At 45.7% G+C, this 11,852-nt stretch overlaps 4 protein-coding genes across 4 annotated transcripts; 3 read left to right on the top strand and 1 right to left on the bottom strand.

Annotated features, from left to right (window-relative positions):
- Nucleotides 1-1,071: 1,071 nt before the first annotated feature.
- On the top strand, nucleotides 1,072-2,721 carry Triagg1_8715 (uncharacterized protein; the record flags this gene model as incomplete). Its single annotated transcript, XM_062903592.1, has 3 exons — nucleotides 1,072-1,214; nucleotides 1,344-1,917; nucleotides 1,984-2,721. The coding sequence occupies 3 exons, from the start codon at nucleotides 1,072-1,074 to the stop codon at nucleotides 2,719-2,721; spliced, it is 1,455 nt and encodes a 484-aa protein (XP_062752351.1).
- A 464-nt stretch (nucleotides 2,722-3,185) lies between these two features.
- Triagg1_8714 (uncharacterized protein) lies at nucleotides 3,186-4,223 on the bottom strand (the record flags this gene model as incomplete). Its single annotated transcript, XM_062903591.1, has 1 exon — nucleotides 3,186-4,223. The coding sequence occupies one exon, from the start codon at nucleotides 4,221-4,223 to the stop codon at nucleotides 3,186-3,188; it is 1,038 nt and encodes a 345-aa protein (XP_062752350.1).
- A 1,801-nt stretch (nucleotides 4,224-6,024) lies between these two features.
- Triagg1_8713 (uncharacterized protein) lies at nucleotides 6,025-6,804 on the top strand (the record flags this gene model as incomplete). The annotated part of the gene is made up of 1 exon (XM_062903590.1): nucleotides 6,025-6,804. The coding sequence occupies one exon, from the start codon at nucleotides 6,025-6,027 to the stop codon at nucleotides 6,802-6,804; it is 780 nt and encodes a 259-aa protein (XP_062752349.1).
- Nucleotides 6,805-11,298: 4,494 nt separating this feature from the next.
- Nucleotides 11,299-11,644, top strand: Triagg1_8712 (uncharacterized protein; the record flags this gene model as incomplete). Its single annotated transcript, XM_062903589.1, has 2 exons — nucleotides 11,299-11,482; nucleotides 11,541-11,644. 2 exons carry the CDS (start codon nucleotides 11,299-11,301, stop codon nucleotides 11,642-11,644), a joined length of 288 nt encoding a protein of 95 aa, XP_062752348.1.
- Between the last annotated feature and the right edge of the window lie 208 nt (nucleotides 11,645-11,852).

Genomic DNA, 11,852 nt, shown 5'->3' with positions numbered 1-11,852 from the left:
GCGTATTGTTTGCAAAGTTGCCTTGCTGCTTCCCTTCTCGTTTTTCACTCATTTTGGCTGCCGCAGTATATTAACAACGGGATGAAGTTAATACAACATACAGTAGCTAAGCAGAGTGCTACCGTGGGGACAAACGTATTGCAAAAGTAGGTATATGCATGATGATCTCGGATCTATTTAAGAACATACATAAGTCAAAAAGAAGAACATGGCCCAGGGCCATGGCACTGGATATCCAATCGCCACCAGTAGCGGCGTAGCGTCTCTTTGCGTAATCTCCAATTATGGCGTGCTAGAAAAGATGCCCGATTCTCTCTAGATGGCCAAGGTGTGATGATGGAGATGTCACTGGTTACCTTTAGGATATTGGTGGGTTGGCAAAACATTCTTGGCATGGCACTGAAGGCTATCTGGGAGTTCTTTACTACAATTGTCAAAATGTAGTAAATGGTGAAGCCATCAAAATCTGGATATCTGAGTTCTCTCTTGCCAGACTCGTCTGTGCTACATGAAGGTTTCCCATCACTCCATGACAAAGAGGAGCAAATTCTTTGATAGTTCATTACTGGGCTGGCCGATGCATAAACCGTTCCTTGATTTGCCTAGATTCATCTAATCCTTCTGATTAGTAGAATTCTACTGGCTAGGCGTTCGTACGAGGCCTGTCTCGTGGGGGCATCTCTAGATCGTCGTATCTTAATGCTGAGCGCTACCAAGTAGTTAGCTCCAGCTAAGAGGCTATCAGATTGCGTGATGGAGCCCACCATTTGCGCAATGCCAGCAGATCGATCCGCGCAACAAGCAAAACAAGAAGATTTAAGGTCTAGAATCAGCTGCTTCAGTATTTTAGACTTATTGCGGCGCGTGCGGCATATGCGGCAGGTTGGAGATAGCCGAAAATGTTATTAACTTTATTACATGCCATAATCCACCATGGAGTCTAAATCATCAATTACCCCAGCTTCTTCGCTGTGTGGCAGTTGAAGACGTGTCATTTTTCGTTCTTTTCTAAACCGAGATCTAGAAGTGAAACCCTACTCTCTTCTACTCAGCAACTTACCTCCAGCCGAAATGACGGGCAGTGTTCCAGTGCGACGGGTAGCCGTCATTGGCGCTGGGCCAGCAGGTGCTATTGCTATTGATGCCCTTGCCCAGGAAAAGGCATTCGATATCATTCGTGTGTTTGAACGCCGAGAGCGTGCTGGAGGATGCTGGTACGTTGATAATATTTCACTCCCTCTCAGCAAGTACAGCTGTTTCCCTAAAGAAAGTACAGGCCCTCATGTGGCGAAGTTTCCCCAGGGTGGAATGATTATTATATGTTATTGTTAACATAACGTTAGGATAGATGATGCATCGCGGCCTCCTACGCTTTCCAACTTCACTGCGTTGGCAAGCCGTACGGCAGATAGTCCATTGGCTATTCCAAAGGCCCTCCCGGCCCAAACACAGATATCAAGCCAGCCTCGTTTTTCGGAGTCATCAGTCTATCCATATCTTGAAACTAATATTGACCATCTGCCCATGGAATTTAGTCAAGAGCCAATTCCAGAAGAGCGCAGTGAGCTCTCAATATCCAACCACGGGCCAGACACTCCGTTTAGAAAGTGGGATGTTATCCAAAGATATGTTCAAAGTCTTGTTGATAGAAGAGGCTATCGTGATTTCGTTTCCTACAACACCACCGTGGAGAAGGTAGAAAAGATTGGTACCGAGTGGAAAGTTGTATTGCGCAAAAGTGGACAGCGCAGCGATTACTGGTGGGTAGAATGGTTTGATGCCGTCCTTGTCGCGAGCGGGCATTTCTGGGTACCCTATATTCCTCCGATCGAAGGATTGGAGGCATTCGAGAAGGCTAGGCCGGGGAGTGTAATCCACAGTAAACACTTTCGCGGCCGAGAGCCATTTACAGGCAAGGTAAGTCATAGGCTATCATGGAGTAGAACTTTTGTCAGAAGAGAGTCTAAAGTTTTCTCTCTCCAGCGCGTCGTCGTCGTCGGAGCATCCGTCTCTGGAGCTGATATCGCCTTCGATCTTGTCAATACGGCACAAACCCCAGTACACGCCATCACAATTGGACACACCATCAATGGATATTTTGGAGGAGAGGCTTTTAACCATCCCAAAATAAGGAACCATCCATCCATTGCCCGAGTGGAAGGCAGAACTATCCATTTGGTAGATGGTAACTCGATTGCCAATGTCGATTACATCGTATTCAGCACAGGCTACAGCTGGTCTATGCCTTTCCTCCCCAATGTTCCGATCCGCAATAATCGGGTGCCAGATCTATACCAGCATGTTGTTTGGCAAAATGACCCAACCTTGCTTTTCGTCGGAGCCGTCGCAGCGGGTTTGACATTTAAAGTATTTGAATGGCAAGCGGTTCTGGCAGCACGACTTCTCGCAGGACGAGCTGCGCTGCCACCAGTTGAGGAGATGCGAAGATGGGAAACTGAGAGGATCAAAGTGCGCGGAGATGGTGTCAAATTCACACTGATATTTCCTGATTTCGAAGATTATTTCGAAACACTGAGAGAGTTGGCTGGAGAAGGAGAGGCGGGGAAAGGACGCAAACTTCCAAAGTTTCAGAGAGAATGGGTACGAGCCTTTCTCGATGGGCATGAACGACGAAAGGCCATGTGGAAACGACTAAATGAAAAGGCACAAAATGAATTGAGTGCTACCAAAGAAGTCAACTTCGAGAAAGCGCGGCTCTAAAGCTATTGATTACCCGGATCATTTACTTGGATTAGAGAAGTCAGCCCAACTATCGCTTGGTCTGAAGATCTACATAATCGTAGTTGCTCATGAGGAAGATGGATAGAAAAGTAGACAAAGAAATCGTATTGCGAAGTGGAATATCGACAATTGATACTTCGCATTTTCCCGGTCACACTGCTTGATTATACCTTGCCCAAGCGAATCCGAATATACCGCTTCTTCACAGCAGGTTCCTCGCCTCGATGTTTGAGACCGCTTTAGAGATGACTGTAGAATAAGACAATAATGTTTCGTGAAAGCTGTTGTGATGTGGCGCTTCATTTGGCCTCCTGTTTGTTGATCTCTATCCTCTGCCAGTAGATACTACATGGTGTTTACGTATCAGTAGTGGACATTTTGCGATTGCATTGAACATTATTCCGAAAATATTGTTCCCATAACATTATTCAGTACTTGATGACTTAATAGTCTGCTACGGTACTTTTGATGGTTTCTTCGAGATTGGTCCAACCATGTCCAGCAAACCGCTTAAGAAGGTCTTCTGCCCGCCCATTGGTCACGATGCTTAGATCGCGCGGCAGATTCGGAATATCGTCTATAAACTTCTTGCTTGGATAGAGCTTCCTCAAGGCGGCCAAAATGTCATTCCAGTTATATGGGTACGCGAACGTAAAGAGCCTCTCGTTGTTCACGTCTTTGTACAACAGCGCGGCAACATGAACAATGGCGTCGTCGACAATGTTGATGTAGTACTGCGGTGGCTGGCTTCGCACTCCTTCTTCACCTTCAAATCCATTCCAGAGGGCACGAATCCAACCCAGAGTGCTATGATATTTTTGGTGGTGTTTATCAACAACAGGACCAAAGTTCGCGTTCGGTAAGACGGTATTGAGAACAAAGTTTGGGTTGTTTTCGCGGACCCATTTCCATGCCTCTTTTTCTCCTTGAGTCTTACTAGCATAGTAGACGTCCAAGAGACGCTCGAATCCTTCATATGGTGGCGGCGCCCACGCTGCCTCTACGGCCTCTTCGTTCCAAGTATTAGAGTCGATTGTAAAGACTTTGCCTGGCTTTGGAGCCGTACAGGCGCCGGATGAGGAAGTCAGAATGAAGCGCTTCATTTTAGGTTCTTTAGCAGCAGACTGGAGTGCGCCTAAAGTCCCTTGAATTACAACGGGTATCGCAGCATTGGGATCTGCATTCTCCATCACTGGCGTGGCTGTGTGAATGAATCCGGAAGCGCCCTTGACAGCCTCGTCAAAACCACCGCTGGCTGACATATCCGGTACTTCAACCAGCTCAATTTTCCCGGGGCCGTAGATGTTGGAGAAGTGATCAATTAACCAGCTGTTCTTTTTCACATCGCGAACGGTACCACGAACTATGTAGCCCGCTTTGATAAGTTGGTCCACGATGTGGCTCGCTATGTTTCCGTTTGCCCCCGACACTACAACAGTAGAGCCAACGGGGATGGAAAATTCGACGTCCAGATGGGACATGATGAGATCTTCGACGAAAAGCCGGGTTTGGATTGGTTTATTGAATGCAAGGAAGTTGAATCAGGATGTGTATATCGATGCTTCATGGTAATGTCGAGGGAAAGGGCTACCATTATATACCCTTCAAGTGCCCAATATCTAGACAAAGCTACTCTCCCTTCACAGAGTTCCACCAAGTATTTGGTAAGTAAATAATCCAATAGGAAACTTCGGAACGATTGCAGCAGTATGAGCATGAGTGACGCAAGAACCTTCCTCAAACGCTCTCCTGACAGTTAACGTTGCGATTAAGCCTCTTCAAAAGATGAACATACGTCAATGATTGATTCTAGAAGAGTCTTGAATTATTAATACTTTTTTCTTTGCCCGGTTTATGTTGACAACCTTCCCTGAAAGACCACCTCAGGCGAATTGATCCTTGGCATTAACCAGATGTTCCGTAACAATGACAAAAGAGATATAGCCCTAGTCGCCCAACTGTCATTTTATGCGGGGTAGAAAACGCGGGCATAGTTGCCAATTGATATAGAGTTAATCTTGGAAACGGAAGCCTCATAGCCACTTATGCAGCTAATCAGCGTATTCTAGTCAGTTCTTATCTTAGTAGTATCAGCTGGCAGGCGGTTCGCAATTCCTTCGGGCATAATGATGGGTCTTGACAATTTCGTTGCGCGGAAAGAAGATAATCCTGGCCACGCCCGCCAAACTTCCGATGACGTTGATTTAGACATATTATCTGACAAATGCATTCTACGTGGTTTAATCACTTCTTGGAGCCTTCTTTACTGGATCTTTCATCGGGCTCTGCCGATAATACTTCACATAATAGACACGGTTGCCATACCTAAGTTATCTGATATCCGAAGGTTGGCTTCCAGCCAATTCTAAACTCGGTACTTCGGCTTCTATTGGTTTATAATCAAGGCTGAATGAAAGCTGTCGCACGTTACACGTAGATTTACGTGAATCATACAGGCACATAGACCAGCAATGGCGCGCTGCGTTTTTCGCCCTTGCTACGTGGCGAACAGAACTATAATACACAATCATCCGGCTTGCAATCATGTTAGATGTTATATGATAATAGAGACTTACTCCTCAGAGAGGAATTGAATGATACTCCTAACTATTCCGTGGGCAAACATACCTCTTGGTCTACCTATACTACGGCGTTGGAATCTTTTAAAATGGAGAGATAGAAGTTGGCGTATCAGCTGCTGACTCACGCCGTGTTGATTGGGTTGATTTTACTCCGTAAAGAGCATTGACTATACAGTTTGTATCTGGATGTTCTCTCACAGTACACGACCAAGAGGGATATCCGCTGAGGCTGCCTCGTAGGTACATATAGACCAAACCCATCACACTGTACGACATTATGGATACATACCGTGCTGGAAGACTACGACTAATAACGCAGAAAGCGGGGGTGGTCATGCATTAGCGGCCGGCATATTTGGACTGGATCTCGTCGTAGGCTGCCCTTTTTGTTGGAGAGAGGATTCTGGCCTCCACTTTCTAGATTACTCCAAGACAGTCTAACCGGAAAGATATGCCAAGGACGGAGTATTGTTGTCTAGATCCGTAGACGATGAGTCTGTGATGAACTTACATGCAGCTCGTAAGCCGTCTGGATTTACGACGAAGTTTGGAGCAGTATGAATTAGTATATAGTATTGAAAGGTACAGACCATTCTTAGTAGATGGTCTCCGCATTTTTCTCTATATAATAGACATGAGAATCCCGCCTTGGTTCCACTGAAAGACAAGAAATCCTTGTGCCCCTCAAGAACATTTCAAAATGGCCTCTTTTGACCTCACATCGTACAAAGCCCTTTCATTCGACATATATGCAACTCTAATTGACTGGGAATCTGGAATCTTTACGCAGTTTCTCCCATTGCTGGGGAAACTCCCCAAGCATCATCCACTATGGAACAAAAGCATGGTTGATCTCCGAGCCCATCTGCTCACGCAATATTCGATTCATGAGCATAAGCTAGAAGTTCAGTATCCAGACGAAAAATATTCAGCCTTGCTGAGCAAGGTTTATGAAAATGTCGCTGCAGAGATTGGAGTATCTGTTACCCGCGATGAAGCGGAAGCATTTGGTGGAGCCATCGGGCAATGGCCAGCTTTCGCAGACACCGTGGCAGCCATGCAGAAGCTGGGCAAATATTACAAATTAATTGCTCTAAGCAATGTTGATAAAGTGTCATTTGGAAACACTTTGAAGAATGGCTTGAATGGGGTCCAGTTTGATGCCATCTATGTCGCTGAGGATATTGGTACCTATAAGCCAAACCCAAACAACTTCAATTATCTCGTCGAACATGCGCGCCAAGATTTCGGCATTGAGAAAAGCGACATCTGCCATACGGCCCAGAGCCTCACATTTGATCACATCCCAGTCGCATCTATGGGCTTTCGCCCCGCGGTTTGGATCTCACGTGGAGGTGGTAGCATGGGCATGGGGGACCTGGAAGCCGTAAAGGACAAAGTTAACATTGGGGCAACGTATGAAACCTTGGGCGATATGGCAGAAGCTGTAGAGGCAGCTTTTAGTAAAATAAAGAATTAAATTAGGTTGCGTATTTGAATATGAAATGCTATACAACCGCTTCACCATGAATCTCTATTGACAAAAGAAGAAGAACTCCGATTTACAAAAGTAAAAGATCAAAACCTAATCTTCGTTGAACAGTTTTCCAGTCTTTAATCACTTGATCCGGATCCAAACCATTGGCAGCTGCTTCTTCAGATCGTTCGTGCCATATTTGATGAAGAAGTTTTCTAGCTATCAATCGATTTTGCATTCCAAGTTGGCTCGATATCGCTAGCCACTGTTCGACCATCAATTGATCTTCCTCTTCGGTGGCTTCGGTGGCAGCAATGAAGATTGGCCACATGGATATCGAGCCTCCTCGCATGTGGATGAACGTCATAGCATCTTCAAGGACGGATTTGACATATTTCCGAACACCTCGCGGGGGAACTTTGAGAATAGCTTGGTGTAGATATATGAGTGCGGCGGTGCGAAAAAGGCGAAGATGTAGGCAGTCTAGAAATTTGTGCTGCTGCGTTTCTGGTAGTGACTCCAAAACACTCGCGCGCTCTGGTATATCGAGATCCATATCGAAGTTGCTATAATTGAGCGGGGATAACTCAACAAGGCACGACTGAATTAGAATACCGAGGTTATCAGGAATATCGCCGAGTGCGATTTTCTCAGCAAAAAGTCTTATTGATGAAATGGTTCTTAAAACATCGCAGCTTGCACCTATGGTGTACCCGAAATTGTGGCGCGACGCGACGCTGTCTAACAGAACATCTGTGATTGGCGATCGACCGTAGGGCTTGACATTGACTGTCTGTGATATTTCGAATGACAGCGCAAGGCTTTGGGATATTACCCAAGAGTGCGTGGATCGGGTCCATGGCTTTTGTTGAACAAAGTGGGTGACGAAGCCTCCGACACCGTCAAAGTGACTCCTCCAAGCCACTGAGCCACGTGCATTGCCCTGATTATCAAAATCAGTTGACGTTTTTTTATATCTTTGTAGGAGACTCACTTCGGATATCATAAGTGTGTATAAAGTAGCAGCGCAGGCGTCGTACTCCGTTTCCTTCGTGGCATTCAAGCTCTTACTCAGCTCTCTCAATGAGGCTCCATAATGCTTCAAGGCGACAGATTCTCTTTGACGGCGGGATTCCGGGTTGCCTTTTTGTAGATTGGATATATTAAAAGCTGACTGAGCTAATATTGCATGATACAAAGCGCGTGAAGCCGGAGAAGCATCCTGAAGCGCTGTGGAGGGATACACTGATTTCCAAGGATTCTCGGTGCTGTCCACAGGAATCATCAGGGGTGCTATCCACGTCACGTAGTGATAAAACATCATGGCTTCATCTTTCGGCATCGATAAAAACCCGGTGATGGTAGGTGTCAGTGATGGCGATAGAGAGTTGTCACTTTCAGTAAAAGGTGATGAGAACCTGTTCGATGGAGAAAATGGCGATAGGGACTCGACAGATCGAAAGCTCAACGACGATATGTCTGTAGTAGGGCTGTCCGATCCTGGGCGTTTATTTGATTGGGAAATTCTGAATACTGTGAATGGACTTGAGGACGACTTGCGCTGGGAAAATGCCGGATCAATGCCGTCCTTTTCGTCGATCAAGCGCTGCAGTTGCCCTTCGTTTAGGATTGGCCTACCACGCCATGTTTGTTCGAAATCCATGCTCCGGCGACAATATGGCGGATACGTGCCTGTTTTGGGATCTACCCAAACCAGTTCGATTCCGTAGCCTTCGCACTGAATCTTGTGCTTTTTGCACGGGTTACATGGCGGGCCAATGCCATTACACTTGACACGCCGCCGGCGACATGTCCAACAGGCGGAGAATGATCTGGTGACTTGCTTCCGGGTTCGTGTCATCGTAGATGTGGCAGTAGCATACTCTCGAATTCGATGGAGTTCTCTATACAAGCTTGAGAGACTTGGTGACGCGATGCCGAGTAGGTATTGAGGGCTCCTGAAGATGCCGGCTGATGTATGAGAGCGTGACAAGGAAGAAAGGGTAGAAATCGTCTTGAGACTGGCGGATTGCAACCCCCGCAGAGTATGCCCGCTAGATAGATAGGCACTGATGGTTAAGTATGTACGCCGTGCACAGTGCATTCGGCCAGTTCCATCTGCAGGGTGTCTGTACCCACCCAGCAAATTTGCATCGCGTGGCCCGTCTTCTATGCTCGTACAGTGGCTTTTATAGTGGGTGGATATAAGCCAGATGAGTCCAGCGGCGTCTGGTAGATTAATAAACTAAGAATTGGGACGGTGTGCTCGCTAGGCAGAGGTTCGGAATGGCCTTGGGGGTTCAATAGGAGACAAATCATGCGTAAGAAAAAAGAGGGAAGAAGTAAAGGATTCTCAATCAATTGAAAGACATGTGATATCGAACAATGAATCTTTAAACTAGCTACACGGGCAGAGAAACTGTGGTTGCGGGGCACTTATGTACAGTGAGTGGGATGAAGCTTACGCGAGTGTGGTAAAGTTTAGCATTGCTTGTCACGCTAGATATCCAGAAACAACCCTTCCTGCAGGCTGCTATCCGCTTGGATTTTGGCTGTTAATGCACTGATGAAAAGCTGGAGAAAAAGCAGGCGTTCAGCCGGCAATATGAACAGCTGGTTGCACGGAGTTGTGAGACATGAATTCGCTAGATGCGTAGCGTAACATTCGAATCGGCAGGCGGCTTTAGGCTCTGTATGGAGTGACTGGAGACAAAGTAAAGGTTAGTGAGCGATCTTAGTAACTTCTTGATCGACATGGTGGACCAGCCTGCAAATTTCCAATCCAACTTATCGGCACCTTTTCAGAGTAAGCTATGATCAAGATTGACTAGGCACCTCTAAATACGCTCAATGGCTTTTGTCTCGGATACCTTGGTATCTAAACTTACTGTTTCACTTCCGAAACTCTTTTTTGTCTCCACCAACACGATTACAGGCCAGTCATCATCCAGAAGTTATTGTGATCGATATTTTTACGCTTGAATTTGTCAACACTCGTATTACGTCTCATCCTTAGGGTATTACTGTGCTGATGGTTTCAATGCATACAGAGTGCCCTTAATGTTGGCATGGTCAGGATGATACCATTGTGACCAAATCCGAAACCATACAATCGTCGACTACGATCATGAAATTTTGAGGTCTGAAGCATAGGCTTTTCCCTTCGATAGAGTTCGCAAGTACTGAACACGGGTTTCAAAGCCTGCGAACATCGTCGGCTCTATATGAGAAAGATTTCAAATATGACAAAACAAGAACTACCCAGAGGTAACTGTTGGCCCGAAAAACCTACCCTGTGGTTTATTTACTATGACACCAGTGACAACCGTTGAAATGGCTCAAGGGATCATGGGGAGGATTACTGACACTGATACGAAATTTACGAGCTGACTTTCTTGACCTTTAGGATCAAGGTGACGTATTAAGAGCAGTAAGAGCTGACGATTCTGACAGTCATTATCTTTATCCTGTGCGGCTACAATCCTAACAGGAATTTATGCTCATCTATATTTGTTTGACAGATCCTATACATTATGTAATGATCAATGGATGGATGTTCGGAAGCTATAAAACCCTTGTTCTTGGAAGGCTGACTTCCGCCGCTGCCGATCTCTTTGTATTAGATCTAGCGCTTATCCCGAGCAGGGCGTAGACAATGCAACTAAGATTTAAGTATTCTATGATTGTTATGACTTTATATAGAAGGACGGCTCATATTGTCGGGCGATCGGCCGTTACTTAGTTGACAGCTCAGAATACCTACCTGCATCTTTGGATCCAAATTGGTATGCTTAGTGTAGATCATCATTGGCATTACACAACGTCAAAATGGTTGTTGTAATCATGTTACTTCGTTATGGTTGAGCTAAGGAAATGTTATCATAGTCTCGCCCTTCTTAGCTGCGGTAAAAGAGGCTATTAAAACTATCAACGTGTTCAAAACATCTCTGGCACCATAATATCTTTGCGTAGAGATCTCGACTTGAAAATATGACTTTATTATGAGAATTAGGCTGTGGGCTATTTATTGGCAGTTACATAACTGAGAAGCCCGTATGTACATACAGCCTTTCCAGCCAGAGACGTTCTATTGGTTACGCATGATACAAGTTGAATAATCAGCACACCTTGGAGCAAAGACTTCGCCATTTAATACGTTGCAGTGATTATGCCAAGGAATCCTAATACGTAATGCATGAAAATGACTCGGTCATAATTGTCTTTTGTTACCTGTTGTGACAAGAGAGCTCTCGTAGTCTGACTCTCAATGCTCTATTATTGGCATGTGAGCCCATCCATTGGGCACAATGACCAACATAACGCGGGCATTGATCAAACCAGAATGGAAATGATGTACAAGTCTATGGCAAGGTAAAAAGTATAAAGAGGCCCTGAGATCCGGTTGAAATCATTGTCAATCTTGGAATAACAACAGTCCTTTCAATAAGCTCAATCACCACACTTAAACTTAAACTAAACAAACTCCCCAACATCAACATGAAGTTCTTCGCCCTGGGTCTTCTCTTTGCCAGCTCTGCTATGGCCGGTCAAATTCTCTTTTGCAACCAGCAAGATTGTGGTGGCAGCTGCAGCTTCCAAAGCCCTGCTGGCGACGGAGCTTGCCACCAGCTTGGCGGCATTTCCAGTGCCAAGGCAACCCAAGTCGATGGTGGATGTAGCTGTAAGTCCATATGCTGAGATTGCCCATCGATTGTGTCTCTTGTGTCTAATGTGTTTAGTCTCTGTCTACACGGACCCCAACTGCAGCGACTTCGCCACCACTGTTGGTCTTGACAGCTGTGTTGCTGCGCCAATCTTGGGCTCCTTCTCCTACGACTGCTAAGCTAGAGCCAGTATCAACGGCTCTACTAAGATTATGCACTGCTTCAAATATGAGAGTTTGAGGGAATAAAGAGGCAAAGGGGCGGGGCTATATAGAGTTTACAGGACATAAATAGCTGCCAATACATCACTGTGCTTCAATCATAAATAACTTACGTGCTGTCAACCGGAAAACGTCACCGATCACCTTCAATGAAACAAGCCTCAGT

This window comes from Trichoderma aggressivum (assembly GCF_033847375.1).
Source record: "Trichoderma aggressivum f. europaeum strain CBS 100526 chromosome Unknown scaffold_044, whole genome shotgun sequence".
Lineage (NCBI taxonomy): Eukaryota > Fungi > Ascomycota > Sordariomycetes > Hypocreales > Hypocreaceae > Trichoderma > Trichoderma aggressivum.
The sequence above is the reverse complement of the archived record's forward strand: the minus strand, read 5'-3'. Positions and strand labels throughout refer to the sequence as shown.